Below are 16,061 nucleotides of genomic sequence, written 5' to 3' on the forward strand. Positions count from 1 at the left end.
TTCTTAATGATTCCCGTTTTAGTTTACTACTTTTTTTAAACCTTGTTTTTCGAACAGAAAAATTGTATCATAGAGAGATTCAAGTAACTTGCCCATGACAGTGAGAGAGGCAAGAGAAGTCTCTAGGTGTGAGATTCATCTAACCAAAGTTCAAAAAGGTGGAGTCAACACTTTTTAGTCAGCAGGGATAGACGTGTATCTCCAGAGGGCAGTTCTTTCTCATCCTCAGACAGGAACTAGTGGTAGATCAGCTGAATGTGCTGCTTTTTCTCCACTACCTATAAAGTGAGATCAAGGTGGCCAGGCTAGGCTCAGTTGTCTAACTGTCTGACATCTAAGGTGGGGCGAGTTAAATCCTAATACAGGTTTCTTTTCTACTACCAATCTCTGAGGCAAAAGCTCCCTCTTTGCCTTTCTTCCTTTTCTTCCAAATTTCCACATGCGTATCTGTCATCAAAGAGCTAAAACAGCGTATGTGCCCCTATTTTCCAGGGGACATTGAAGCTTATCAGTTTTATTTCTGCTCAGAAATACTGGGGGCAAATTTAACAGATAATCAAGGCAGAGAACAGAAGTGGTATAGAGTGTCATTTGCTTCACTGTCTTGGATAGAAATACAGCATTAAAATAAGGGCATAAAGAAAAAAAGTGCTTCCTCCCATCAAGCAATAGTAATAATTTCATAAATTCTTATATTTTACCAAAAAAAAAAAAAAAGAAAAGGAAAAAAAGAGGCAAAAGAGAAAAGAAAGTATAAGCAAACAGCATTAAACTGAAGCAAAATAGGCATCAAAGAGCTTCTGTCAAAAAAAGGCAGCCATATATGCCAGCACTTACCATCACAGTCGCAGCTGCCGCAGCTGCCTGGGCTGCCACCGCAGCCTGGTTGGCTTGGTGTTGCGCCGCTTTGATTTTGGCCTGCAAATGTGCAGGAGGGTGAAAATACTTGCATTTCTCCCTCATGCAACGACCTTTTATGTAATCCATACACACGGTTACGGTGTTGTCGTTTGTGTCAATCATTGTGCTGTCCGCCGGATGCGCAAAGCGGCAATCAGTCTCTCCACGCGCACAGTTTCCCCGCTGGAACTCCCTGCACACCTACGTGCAAAACAACACGCGTTGCAGGGGAAGGGCTCGGCGCAATGCAAAAGGGCAGGGAGAGCCCCGCGCCCCCAGAAGACAGACCTGCCCCCTTCCCCGGTTAGTTCAAGTTTTTCAGCAAATTCAATTTAATAAACCCTTCATCTTCTTGTGGGAGAGGGAAATGCATCTATTTACTCTTACGTGCTTGGCTCCTCAGGTAGCTCTGCGGTACAGCGGCTAAATGAACTTGACATGCAACAGAAGCGTTCCCAAATGCCTTTCCTTTTTCCTGTCTAGAAAACACCTGGGAAGGATACTTACTGAAGTAACTGCCCTGCAAAACTAGCTGGGAATCACAAAATATTCAGTCCCTTTCTGACTACACTTTATATTCTTGCAGCTCCACTAGTAGGGAAGGAGTTCCTCTTGCTGAGACTCGGGGAAGAAATGCATCAGATGCACTGCATTTTTTTACGGAGTCTGCAAACAAAATGGAGAGCCTCCTTAAAAATAACTTGCAAAAATGGGCAGAATGAACGCGCTGATCTTCCTAACAAGAAACGTGCTCTAGACACTAGTGCTTAGGCTTTTGGGAAAGGACATTCATTTCTGCGAGAGCCGTTTGGCCTTCTCGTGTACTTGGATCAGAGATTCCACTGGGCCCAGCCATGCGGAGATCCATCAACACCAGGGAGGCTCTGCACATATCTGGGGGCTTGTCCTTCAGCCTGCTGCAGGGTTGGTAACGTGCGACATCTCCATTTGTAGCTCAAGGCTGAAAGGCTATACCATTCCCCTAATATCGATCCGTAAGGCTATAAAATTATCCTAGTATCAATGCATAAAAACCGGGACAGAATTAATACTGAAATGAAAATGTGCTTGTTATCTATTTCATCAAGGCATACCTTTATAGGCATGTACACTTGAGGTATTTTGGAGGAGATGAACTTTACGGAAGATGAAAATTCATGTTGTTGACTGTGTATTAAATTTGAGTGAACGCACTACTTAAAAATAACAGTGTTTGATTACCACTGGCTGCAAGTGTAGAAATCCTGCCTGGTTACAAGGTCTTTATTTGTAGCAACTAAATTTAAGCATCGTTTCTAAAACAATAGTGTTTTTCCCTCCAGGATCTTTCACATGGCCTAACAGAGGATTGTATTTCTAGCCACGGCGGTGTCTACAGTACCTCCAGTTTATCAGTCCTGAGGAGTTTCTGGGTAGCAGTTGAGCCGGGGACTGAAACCGGTGGACTTCCAGGAACAATGACAGGCGGCGTGGGTAGGATCTCAGTCGGGACTAAGCCAACTCCCGGTGTTACCGGCGTTAGGTAAGGAGCAAAGCTAATAGCCGTGTTCGTTCCTATTGTGGGACCCACTGGAAATGTGGGCTGTAAAAGGAAAACACAGACCGAGATGAAAAACACCAACCCCTTAATCAAGAGCTTACTAGTTGTCTTTTGTGCGTTCTTTCTGGCACTGATTCATTTTCTTAATGAAAAAATTTCAAACAGCTGGCAAAACACACGGCATACTCTCTTCTTTTAATCACGTAACACATTCCAGCGGCATGCGAAGAACCGCCTTTGTAGCTCTATTATTGGAAAAGAGGCCGCCGATGCAAAGGAAGTCGTACTTTGAACCCGAATCTCTATGGATGTCCAGCTTACACTGCAGGCTTATTTACACATCCAAAAGTAGAAATAACATAGACTTTATTACTTTTTCTCAATACCTGTTTTCCTTTGGAAAACAGGCTATTTTTCAAAGTACCAGATTTCATAGGTGAAGCATTATTAACTATATTAAAGCCATATTTCTAATAAGAGTGTATATATAACGAGCTCTTTGGCATGTAACTTCCATCTGTTTGCATGCTGTATTTTGCCACCTCCTGCAATTATATGTTACTATGGCTCACACTTCCAAAAACCTCACCTTTGCGAATGTTTGTGTGCTCAGCTGTCACCAGTGGCAAGCAGAATAAATATTATAATCTCAGCTGGACACAATATTTAGAAAGGGATTATTCAGGCTTAGCTAGAGTTCATCTTAGGAAAAGATTTGATTGGAAGGAATGATACGGGTCTAAAAATCTGTTTCATGCTTTCCTACAGCGAGTCAGTGAAGTCATGACCAGAAGAAAGAGCACTTGTGTGATACTAAAATGCAGCCCTACCAAGGCAGAATGGTGGGTTTGTTACCACCAGCTCCATGGGGGGTGGAGGCAGAACATCGCCATGGCCAGACCACGGTCAGACCTGCAAAGTGCTTTAGTTCTGCAGAGCTGAAGTTTACCCCAGAGAGTGAAGCTACAATTATAAATGAGGAAAAACTATGCAGAAAAACGGGACGCATCTCAGATTAGGTTTGTCAGAAATTAAGTTCCCAAATAAGCCGGCAGCTAGAAATGAACCATGCAACAGCAGAACACTAAGGAAAGACTTAAAAACACTTAACGAAGGAGGAGTGTCGTTCTCATCAAGGTGGCCTGCACGGCCTCTGTTGGAGAAGGGAAGCCAGCCAAGCACAGTACATAGAAAATACGCAGGAGAAAGCACAGGAGCTAGAAGGTTTATTTCTGGTTTGTTTTGGGGTTTTTTGACTTTGGAACCAATTACTAAATTATAAATGAATGTGAGTTAGTACCAAGAGGATGCTTTGAGCAGCAGATTAGCCAGGATACCCAACTGTACGGAAATGGGATCTACCTGCCCTAGAATAGAAAGTGAATAATGCGCTGTTTTTGTCAGAGGTCAAAACTGCTTGATATCAAAAGCCCAGCTTATATGTCAAGTGCGAGCTAAATTCTTTAGAGCATAATAATGAACATTTATACGAAACAACGGTTCAACTATGTTGAGGACAATATGTATTATGTAAAATATAAATAACAGCTTTGTATCAGATATAATTTTCAGAATAAATCCACATGTCAAATGACTTCTATGGAATTTTCTTTCACTTTTTATCCATTTGGTCAAGGCTGAGTCATCTTAATCTGGCAATTTATGCGAGACAGAGAAATAAAACCCAGCACTTTTATCACAGCAATCAGTACAGAAGGCATTACGTCAATGAAATTGTCAAGTTCAAATGATGAAATGGGGGAGTAGAAAAAAGTATAATTTTGCCACTGCAATTTTTCTCATAATACTAAGAGGTGGAATCTCTTACTTCATCAAAACTTTTTCTGGTGAAAACTCAAGCAGTAAAAAACCAGGAAATATCAAAACACCTCATACCAATATACATTTAGATGAACATGTACCAGAAATTCGGGGACTCCTGACACCCAATTTTTGTTCATGCCTCCCACCTTACAGCAGATGTTTCAAGTGTAAAAACACGTTTGAAAAAGGCATCTGGGGTGAGCTTCCTGTGACCAAATACAGATGTCTTCCTCTGAGATGCTTACACTTGGCTCCTGTGATAGCCCGTGGAAAGACAAAGGCACTTAAAAAACCAAATCGTCTAATCTGAATGCAGATGTCTGAAACAAGCCAAGCGAAGAGTAATCAGAAGTGCCTATGTCTTTTGATAAACTATAAATGGACTTTGGAAGCCCAACATAGCAGTTGGTGCCAACACTCCAGATGCCTCAAGTTAGAGAAAGAAATCCCACTCCAGTGCCTTACACCAGGCATTCAGATTGACAAAACATCACTAGCAGTCATGTGTGAAAAGTTTAATTCGGATTACTTGCCTAACCACGCTCTGGAAGTCTGGTACAATGAGGAGCTCAACTGCAAAGGCAGTGCAGAGCAATTGATCATTTTCATGTATATCCAAAGACGCTGCTCATGCCTGCAAGACTCTAGTTTTATGTTACCTTCTGGATTTGAAGTGTCCCAGGCACCATACGCATTACCTTAAGATAAAATGCTGAGTTTGTAAAGTGCATGCTCCAGCAGTTCTCTGTCTTATTCTGGGCCACTTCAGATTTCAAGAGAGTAAGAAAATGCTACCTTGAGTGACATTAACCTTTGTTCCTGGTACTGGGATTAAATACTATTTAAAGCTACTCAAACCCATAGACTCCTGAGAGGGGAACTTTGCGTTCCTACTCAAATAGCTTACTAGCAATTATTATACAACTTTTCACCTCCAGAAGGATTATAGGTAAAAATCTTGCAAATTTAGACTAAACCTGACATGAACTGAATGAAGGAAAAAAAAAAAAGAAAAGAGAGAAAGAAAAAAAAAGGCAAATAAGTAAAGAAAGAAAGAAAAAAAAAGGCAAACAAAAAAAGGGAATTAAAAAATATATCAAATCTACAGCAATGCTCCATTTTATCTTCAAATGCAAATATAAATGAACATATCTCTAGCATCTCAGCAATTCCTTAAGTCAACAGATGGGGACTATTTTTATTGACACTAGTTTGGAGAACTTTTGCACATCAATATAGTCTTCTACTTCAACTTTACTTACCAATAACACCATCACAGAAATATACTTACCACTGGCTGTAGCGGTGTCCCTGGAAACATGAACTGCATTTGCTGGGCAAGCATTGCTGCTGCAGTTTTTTGTTGGATTAAGTTGTTTCTGCCATTGATTTCCAGTTGAGTTTTTAAATGTGTTGGTGGATGAAGGTACTTGCAGTTCTCCCTTGTACAACGACCCTGGAGAAAGAAGTCACACTAATTGGTCTACTGCTTTTGATGATAGCTTAATGCCTTCGAGCAAAATATTACACCATAAACTAAGCAAGAACTAATGAAATACAGGCTGTTTCCCGGGAACTATGTTGCAGGCTGGGAGGAGCTGATGGCCTTGAGCTCTGCCTCAGCCCGCTACCTCTGATTGATCATTAAGATTATTAGCCATGAAAAAAGAGAAAGACTTTGAAAATAGGTGATGGCATTTTCATTGTTAAGTACAGATCACTGCTACACAATTAATACTCTGAGTATTATGCAGACTGCCTGAACTGCCTCTCATGGTATCTTGGCTAGAGTAGCTGGTGTTACCATAACATAAATGTTTTTATAAATGACATTACATTATGAATAACAAATTTAAACCTTCTTTAAGAGAAATGCAGCTTTTAAGCACATTATATTAAAAATATAATTGCGTGTTCATGGCAGTAAGGATCTAAAGTGGCCACTCTCTGCTTGTGTTCTCTCATACGTTCACCCTTATTCCAGTCCACTGCCTTCTGGCCTCCTGTTTTTACTACATCAGCACAACTTTGAACTATTTCCATTCAAGTATAAAGAACAGAAGTCAAGCTGGTACTTTTGCAGCCTAAATTCAGAAGCAGTGCAAATCTGAAGGTACACAGCAAAAGGAGAGCTCCTGATCAACCTGAAACCAGGAATTTTTACACAGTTATGAGACAGTAAGAGACAATAAAAATATGGGTGGGCTGTCACCTCTTGTGTTGCAGAAGATGGACACGGAGCACACCTCTACAAGCAGCGCATGCTGACCGAAATGTAGGTAGAACAGCGTAAGACGTGCTGATATGTGTTCCCCCAGAAAGGGAAATCGGGGGGTGCACCAGCAGGTTGTGCAGCTGCAGGGCAGAACCCGCTGAGTTGAGAAGGTCCTCCATGACACGGCTCACAAACAGTCACAAAGTTTTGAGAGCTGTGACCAGAGGACCTAGACCATTAATCAAACTGCATTTGACAGACTCGACTTGTAGAAGGTAAGTTTCCGAATTGAGACATTTTTAAAAAGTGCTTTTTAAACTTTCTGTTCACTGGTATAAGGGCTTTACAATTTGTAGCCAAGCAGGAACATCTTCCTATAGCCAAGAAAACATTAAGACCCCTATGCAAGAACATCACACAGTACACACATACACTGACTCTGTGTATGCATACGCACACACACACACACAAAACCTTCAATACGCTTTGAATGTCCCTGAACAACAGTGTTCATGTTATACTTCTTACTCAGACACCGAAACACTGCTGATTCTGCCTCTAATCTGCTATAAGGATGTAATAACTACCTACACAGGAGTGAGTTAAATATGTTCAGGAAGGTTCTCTTGCACTGAGGCCGACGGGAATGCAAACAGCTATTTGCACACTATTAAACTACTGAGAACAGCCCTCTCCTGAACTGCGCCTGGCCGCTGCTTGGGAGTATGCTAAATGGCAGAGGCCAGAAGAGTTCAAGAAAGCTAAAAATTTAAGAAAAAAACTGGTCTCAGTGCTCAGGAACACTTCTCGGTGCTGTTTTAACCTGCTAATAAAAAACCGGTCTCAGTGCTCAGGAACACTTCTTGGTGCTATTTTAACCTGCTAATACAGATGCAGCCATTTTCAGGACATCATGCCTTCCTTCTGACTTCTGTTGTGCGAGTCACTAATGCTGTCTGCTTTAATGAAGTACACAAAAGGAACGTTACTTTGTCAGCTGGCATGAGCAGAACCAGAAATAGTCACGATTTGATGGACACAGAAGCAGGCTGGCTCTTCCATTCGGCAGGAACAAGGCCATTGCCTTCCTAATGTTAAATTCAAGCATGCTCAGCGCAGGCAATGGGCATACGCTTTTGTGTTGGCTGATGAGGCCAACTGATTAAGACATTTTTAACTGACATCTATTTAACCTTAATTTATTTTGTATATGAATGGTTCATACAGCAAATCTGAAAAATAAAACAGCAAAATCAACTCAAACTACCTGATGGAAATATCTACCTATGGAAACAAAAGTGCTCCTCAAACACGGACTGAGAGCAACTCTCAACACAGTGGCTTTTGAAGTACCTTAACCCTGAAGAGAGCCTTCAGCCAGCCCTCCACTCTTACCTCTGAAAGCACACAGCTACTATACACCATCACTTCAAGCTCTGCAAAGCAACCCACAGAGCACAAAAGATTGGTTATTTCAGAAAACTTTCCAAAATAATCCAACCATACAAAAATGTACTGTCCTCTCTAAACTTATTCATGTCTGTGCCTCATTTACTGGTTTTTTGAGCTCCTGGTTAGCAATGAACATACTATAAAAGAGCTGCGTGGCCCCATCACGCTACTATAGAAAGCGCTGTAAACAGATCAAGCCTTGTTGAAATTAAATGACCCAAAATAAACCGCAGTGGAATGAACACTGAAAATAGTGAGCAGATTAATCCAGCCCCAGCTACCAAAATTAAATAAATTCTGAGACCAGCTTTCACTTTTTGGACCTACAATAGTTGTGGGAAAACACCTATAAGCAACTTTTCATTCCTCTTCTAACAAATGCTCTATGTCCCTGTGAACTCCTGATGAGATCAGTTTCAGAGAGGAACTGGGCTGATTCCCAACTACTGATCATTGCAAGAACAGAAATTCAAACTCGTAGTGTCATCTCAGTCAAATGGGACCTTGGATTTTTTTGTTTATTGAAAAGTCAAATATGAAGTCCAACAGAGATGACAGCACATATCAACCAAACAGCAGAACAGGCAGCTGTACACAACATGCAGGAGTATTTCAACATGTTGGTTGGGTCAACATCTACAATAACGGTCCACTTCGGATTCTTGCAAAGAACTACTGTGCTAGCAGGCCACCTCATAACAACTACAGACACAAAACTGAGTGCTTTAACTTTAGGATGCATCAGTACCAAGCCTCTGGAGCGAGGTTTGGTTCATCTCAGCTCTTAACACCACAGCAGTTCAGAAGCCGCTCCGCAGACATTCAGTCTCCTCGGTGCACGGCGGCACAAACTCTGTCAGCAGGAAGAGGCAGGCAGCAGAGAAAATAATTCCTTCATATAACTTCTAACCTGCTCCCACATATGAGTCAGAGTCCTGAAACTCAGGGCGCAGACAGACTGGTTTGAAACTTGGTCCCTAGAAACTCCTGTCACCCATGAAGCGAAGGTTATCAACAGGCACACCATAAGCTGTTGTGCACTTCCCATGCAAGTTCACCTGAAAAAAATCACTTTCAATGAGCTGTCTCCTTATCTGCAATGGATAGTAACAACGATCAGACACCAGATTATATTCCCAGCACTCTGTTACTCCTCTCATCCTGCAAGGACAGTACCTACCTCTGACCTTTCATTTCTCTGCCTTTGTCCTCTGCGCCTAGCCTAGCCTAGCGCATAGGGCCACATTTCAGGCAGGTAATGGAAAGCTTTAGCAGAAAAACTACTTTTCTGCTGCTAATTATCCAGACTGGGAACATGCGGTGGCTCACGTTGGGGGTGTGCCACAGGCTTCGTTCCAGTAAAGATGTGGGAGAGGGAAAGGGTGCACCAAGGAGCTGAGAACTCAAAGGGCTCCAGTGCCCATCACCCAGGCACAGCAACGAGAGACTCCGCTTCGGCGGGGGCAATGGTCTTGGGAGCTGCTACCTGACTGGCTTAATATCAAAACCACATCCCTTGACAAGCCACGTCACACCATTGACTTTTTTAAAAAAATCAATAGATTTCCCTATTAAGAACAATAGGTAGTTTGCCTAAAATCAATGGCACAAGACAGCCCACAGACTGGTGTATAGTAAAAAGCTAGGTATGTGCTAAGAATTATAATTGTAAAATAAGCAAAACAAGGCAAGTGCAGAAGTAACACCCTGTAACTTTGCATGCTAAAATACTAAGAACCCATTTCCTGTGTACAAGTTGCATGGCCACATCTCTGTATTGAATATTTTATAAAACCACAGCTTTCTTCACTGTTTTACTATTGCTCTAATAGTAACAATAACAATAATAATTCATCCAGGTCCAGGCTGGGAATTGCTTATGCATAATAGTGAGTTAGTTTTTACTTACTAAAATTACCTTTATCTTTCATAAAAATAAGATGCTTGAATTTAAAAAAAAAAAAAAAAAGGCAAACCAATGTTTCTTTTATCTCTTAAGCCGAGAATCAACTAATGCATCCACAACCATTTCGCTCAGGTACTGAATTCTGCTTTTAAGATGGGGGTCAATACATATTCTTAGCATGCTTTTCATAAAAGTCCCACTAGTAAATGTAACAGCCCCAATCTATACAGTCAGTCCAAAACTGCTGTAAGACACTTTTCTGCAGCACAATGTGGTACGGTTTTTTGGCGAAAGGAGAGGCTAATTCAGGTTGGAAGGGACCTCGAGAAGTCCTCAGTCCAACCTGCTGAGCGCAGGGTCAGCCCTGGGGTCAGACCAGGTTGCTCCAGCTGGGTCTTGGAAACCTCCATGGATGGAGCCTGCACAACCTCCCTGAGCAATCTGATCTACTGCTTGGCTGTCCTCACGATGAAGATGATTTTCCTTATCGTCAGTCTGAACCTGTCTAGTTTTGGCTTACACTGGCTGCCTTGCGTCCTCCCACCACGCACAGCTGTGAGGAGCTGGGCTGCACCTTTGGACAACCTCCTTGTCCTTGAGGGCTGCTCTTACAGGAGGAGCATGACCATGCAACGTCGTCCTGTTGTCTTCTGTTAGTGTGCCTGTCTCAGGTTTGAACCCTGAGGGACACGTTACGTTTTTTAAACCCTACCAGCTAAATTAAGACTCTCTCTACACTTTACCTCGTACTTTGGGAAGGCAGCAGCCATGGTCACCTGCCATCCTATCAAAGCAGCAGTGTTATCCATCATCAAACCAATCAAATTATTTATATTTTCCTTAAATAGTTGAAATGGGGAAAGTTCAGCTTGAAGCTGAGCATCCAAAAGTTAATCGAGGCAATTTATTAATACTGTTAGTGGGAAATAACAGAGCATGCCTCCCCCACCTCACAGCATAGCCTAACATCTGACATGGGACACCCCATCACCTTCAAAAGACAGGTTATCCAACGCGGAGCAGAAACAGGGGGCCTCCTTCCTTGCAGATGTCTGTCCCTCGTTCCTAACCTCATTCCGCACGCTGCTTCCAGCTCCCCCCACCCACCTCTGTTCTCCCTAAACTCCCAGCTTGCTCCTGTAGCCCACCTCCCTCCTTCCTTCTCCCCCAGAACACCCTCCCACCTCTCCTAACTATAGACCAGGAAACAACTCACACGATAAATATAACTTGCTCAAGCCGTGCATGTCCTGAAGGGCCAGCCAAAATGTGCACGCGGCTGGCAGACCATGCTCGGGAGCTGCTCAGTGCACGCTCTAGCCTTTTCCTTAACGGGGTAGTCATTTGGACCTCTCTCTTCTACCCAGACACTGATTTCTGCATGACCAGTAAGAACTTTGCAATATGTCTTTGAGATGTCTGCTTCTAGCAACTTCGCTTAAATTGGCCAGGGTGTTCAAAAGTTATTAGGGTGCCGGCAAAAATATGGATAGTGCAATTATGCAAAAACCTGTTTCCTTAAAAAAACAAGCTAAAACTAACAAATGCAGATGAAATTGTATGATCTCTCAGGATTAAATATGCAGTCTTATGGGGGGGGGGAAGAAAAGTATATGACTTCCAAGACATGAATGGTTTTAGAAGGCATCTGAGCAACTGGTTCTACAAGGGCAAAAAGATTTTCTGGTTTCCTGATAGACACTATGAGGTCCAAACATTTGCTGGAGTTAGAAAAGACACACACACACAAAAATTTTTTTAAAAAGTAATGATCACCTCGTGCCACAACCACCTCTGGAAACCTCCTGGAAAAAAAAAATTGCAATTTTCCGTATCATGCAGCTTCAGCAAACTTGCTCATGCTTGTAAAGATCAGATCACATTTTAATAAACTAATGCCCTTGCAACTGTGGGCATGCTGGTTAGCTAGACATCACCTGCTTGATATTGATATTAGATAGCTGAAGATATTACATACTGTTCAAACCTTGGCAGAGCAAGAGCTAGCACAGGCCGCTGTCTGGGGCGGTGGCAGCACACAGCAAGAATAGCCACAGAGACAGCAGTGTCAGCAGCTGTGGAGGTACCTAAGCCATAAATACTCCTCTGGAAGAGTTTCTGACAAGAGCAGAAATTGTTTTTTCTCCTTTGGGATTCCCCCTCGGCAGCCCCTCAGAAAATTCTGGTTGGGAACGTGTGTGGCCTCACCCAATCAATTTAACAATTTCACCGTTGCATAAATCAGGAACATCTCAATTACAATAATCCCGGGCTCCCTGGGACTAAAAATAGACCCAGTCAATAGGAGGGCAGGGTATTTTGAGATACTTAAGCTTCTGCTCCTGTCCATAGACAGCCACGCTAACTCTACCACCCCAAAACATCCAGTTCAAATGTCATTTTTCAAATGCAGAAATACCAAAAAGGAAAAAAATGATCTAAAGAAAACACTGACTGTGTATTCATATGCAGAGAGGGATGATTCCTCTTGTTCTACAGGACTTGCATTTATGCATCTTCCTATATATTTTAGTACATGAGCTCAATCACCAACGGCACTTTCAGCACTCAAGGAAAACTACTAGACTTCAGTTTGGACTGAGTTAAAAAGTATTTTCCATCTAGCATCACAACGTGGGAATTCAATTTTCCTATGCAGGTCTATCTGCTTCCTAACTTCTCTCAGAAAGTAAAAAACCAGATACCACACCTCCAGTAAAGTATTCCCTTTGCACTTGCTGTGAATATGTACCATCTCACACAATCTGTAGTACACATGCCCGTAGAGTTAAGCATATGTGCAAGGACTTAGGGGATTTAGTTAAGCCTTAAGAATGACTAGCCATAGGTTTTTAAAAATGTAACTTAGCATTTTATTTCTTCCTTAAGGTATACGAAAAAGCTTCAAATGTTTTTTGAATTTTGCATAATTTCATATCTAGAGTATGTTGACTTGCAAATATGCATGCTTATGAAAACACAATTCCTTTAGCCTAAGTAGAATTGTATCTAATTTTATAGAAAGAAATGGAGAGCAGAATAAGATCCCCTATCTTGAAAATGAGACATACTTGAACTATTTGAGAAAAAGAAAAATAATTTCAAAAGGACCAAACTGTACTAGTAACGGAAATATTAAGCTTTTGATGGAGAGTTCAAATGCCTCAAACTTCACTTGTTGCCATACACCTTACCAGCACAAAGACCTAAAAGAAAAAATGTATTCCAAAAAACCACAAGCATCTCTTATATTACACTTGAAATATTTCAGCTGTTCTATCTGTTTTCCCAGGAAAAAAAAAAAAACCCAAACAAAAACAACCAACAAAAACAACTCAGAAACTTTGCTGAGAAATTAATTCTGTATTTCTAAAGCCACCTTGCAAGTCCGCCCACCGAAGTTAGTGAGTGTGCATACATATTTATATGCACCTACACGCTTCCGCTTCAAGAAAAAGTAGAAGGCAAATTCACTTTCTTCCTTTAACGTAGAAAAGGAAAACAAGGGAAAAAATTCTCAGGTGACTTCAGCTTGATTCAGTTTCCAACAAGCTAAGAAAACTCATTAGCTGCTCTTCTAATGATTTCAATTATTTGTAAGAAACTAAAAGCTGGTAAAATAAAAATGATCATTTTATTCATAAAGTTAGAGAACAAGAAATGCCTGTAACTGACAGAAAAAATAGAAAAATATTGAAGAAAAATTGAAGTCTTACAAAAAGATGGACTGTCTAAATGATGTAAGAGTCTTAACACTAAAGACTTAATAGGAGATATTTACTTAAATGGAAAAAGACAAAATGTTCTAATGAAGAGCACATTTGCAATGCACAAAGAGCTCCGAGTCTCTCAAGATGCTCTTTCAAACAAATGTTGAGAAGGATGGCTATAGAGAATGGTTTAATAATTTGCCTTGCAATATCAAGGGAAGTGTACTCAATATTAAATTGCTCAGAAGAGAAAGAACTCAAGCAGATATTACAGACGCCAAAAAAAAAAAGACAGTTATGAAATTGTAAGTCATTTCACAAACATCCTCAAGATTACTCTAACAAATAAGACAAAGAAAATTCAGACAAAGAAACAACAGTTTAATATAATTTTATTTTATTTCTGTGTTTACTGCCTCGAAAATAATTTGAGAATAATAGGGCAATAAAGATTATTTCTTCCCCAATTATTTAGCTCCTTTTCTTTTTCGTTTCCCATTTTTCCCCCTCACTGGCACTCAAAATCTAAACCAGTTATTTTTATCTTAACTTCATGTTTGGCTACCGGCGTCGATCAGTACATCACAAGCAACTGTGGACAACCCTTGAAATAAAGCTTCGCTCTAATGAATGCAGGCAACTTTCACAGAACGAGAGGCAGCCAACGCGTGGAATGACCCCCATGGAAGACCCCCATGGAATGAACATAAAGAAAGCAGAGGGAAGCGTGACCTCACTTAGCTAAAATTCCTCAAATGTCTGATTTCTATTACATGGGTGGTCAGACTCTTCAGAGGGTGCAAAGTCGCCCTGTGCAGGGCTCTAACCAACATACAGCTCCTCCCGTGGAAGGACTACATGTAGCCTGCCATGCGACTCGAGACGGGTTGCAGTAGCAGAGCGGTGATTTAAGCCCTCCAACTCTGCCTGTTCGGAGAAGTCAACGTATTCAGAGATTCCTGCATTACAGAAAAAATGTCTAAAACCTTTATGGAGTCTCATGATACAGCATTACACACAGTTAACTGATGGCTGGGCAGCTTTAACGCATTCACTCATCGCAAGGATCGAGTGTTTTCATGGAAGACACAAGAGAGCTGTGTAAATTGCAGGTGGGACCACATGGTAACTCAAGGCGACACAGATTTTTTGCTGGTAGACACCACACTCCACCATTAAGTTTAACTTGACTGAACTGTAAAAGAAGTACAGCTTGGAAAGAGGCAATTTTCTTCAACTTTTCTCAGTATCTCAAGAGCAGACAAAAATAGCCATTCCAGAAGTAATGCCAGTAAAGGAAGGTTAAGTTGTCTGACTGCAAGTCAGCTGGCAAGAGAAAAGGCAACAGTGCTGTAGCAGAAGAACAGCAGAAGACCAAGCAAGAAGATGGGCATGGCATGGTGCCACTGCCTGACGTACCTCTTTTCTCCTTTACAATTCCCATAAAAGCCTTCAAGCAGACGTATACTGACTTTAATGCAAGCTTGCTCATACGAACAGGACCGAGATTAAACTCCCTTGGTTTGGAAACACCACTGTGCAGTGAAAAGGTAGGCAAAGATAACTGCAGAACTGACAGTCGAGCCCTGAGACACCTTATTTCTCTCCCGGTAGCCTGTGAAGGAAAGCTACCACATCTCAGCACATGGACTACACCCTCCAACGTCCATACCGCATGTCCTCCACCATAACCAGGTTAGAAAAGAAAGAGCGAGTAGTGAGGACAGGTCTTTGCTGCCGGGATGCCTGTGAGCTTGAATGGTGAGCAGCCCAGCAAGGAGCAGGCAATGGGCTGGTACGCTGACAACGGCTCCCTCAGCAACACAGTGGGAATCTTAATGCGCCTCAGAAAAAGCCATAAAATTGGTTATATGGCATCAAAAAGGAGCAGGAGACATGTCTTGGCAGTGAGGAGCCTGGCTGACCGGATCAGAAGGAAAGGGGAGGAGAGCGCTGTAAAACCAACCACGCTAGCCTCCTACAGCGCGTCACCTGCCCAAGGGAGCCTTGAGAAGATGCTTCATTTGAGAGTTGCAGTCAATCAAAAGAGATTTGGAAAAGGCCCATTATTTGGAATAGTCCCGCCATACGGAAAAGGTCATCAGCACAATGTAGCAAGTCCCTTATGTACCAAGGGACTCCGCTGGTGGGCTACGGAGAAGGGAGGACCTAACGTACCGGGAGCAAGCGACCACCTTGGCCGCTGGCGTGTCACAGCCCCCAGCTCTCGAGCTGGATGCCCAGCAGCCATGAACTGCTACAGGGGTGACCTGATCTGCCGTCAGCGAGTCCCTCTGCCGCTCCTCGCGGGGATGCTTTCACCCCGGCCAGGCCACCCAGCGTCCGTGTGTGTGCCGAACACCGTGCCGGGGCTCCCAGTCCAGCTGGGGCTTGCTGGGCCTCTTCCCTCTTGGGGATTTCACACTTTCTTGGCCAATCGCTTTACAAACTAAAGGAAAAAGCAAGGGCCGAGTTAAATACACAAATTGCCGAGGACACCTTACGTAACTGCAG

General features: G+C 42.3%; 1 protein-coding gene across 7 annotated transcripts in view; it reads right to left on the reverse strand.

Moving 5' to 3' along the window:
- Nucleotides 1-16,061, reverse strand: part of MBNL2 (muscleblind like splicing regulator 2) — a 112,664-nt gene that overhangs the window by 30,353 nt on the left and 66,250 nt on the right. For all 7 annotated transcript variants that reach the window (XM_075526519.1, XM_075526529.1, XM_075526481.1 and 4 more), the window contains 3 exons: nucleotides 5,556-5,720; nucleotides 2,282-2,482; nucleotides 838-1,101 (listed from right to left, as the gene is read on the reverse strand). In XM_075526519.1, coding sequence (XP_075382634.1) covers nucleotides 838-1,101; nucleotides 2,282-2,482; nucleotides 5,556-5,720 — 630 coding nt within the window. The remainder of the gene's footprint in view (nucleotides 1-837; nucleotides 1,102-2,281; nucleotides 2,483-5,555; nucleotides 5,721-16,061) is intronic.

The sequence above is a fragment of the Mycteria americana genome, chromosome 1 (assembly GCF_035582795.1).
Source record: "Mycteria americana isolate JAX WOST 10 ecotype Jacksonville Zoo and Gardens chromosome 1, USCA_MyAme_1.0, whole genome shotgun sequence".
NCBI lineage: Eukaryota > Metazoa > Chordata > Aves > Ciconiiformes > Ciconiidae > Mycteria > Mycteria americana.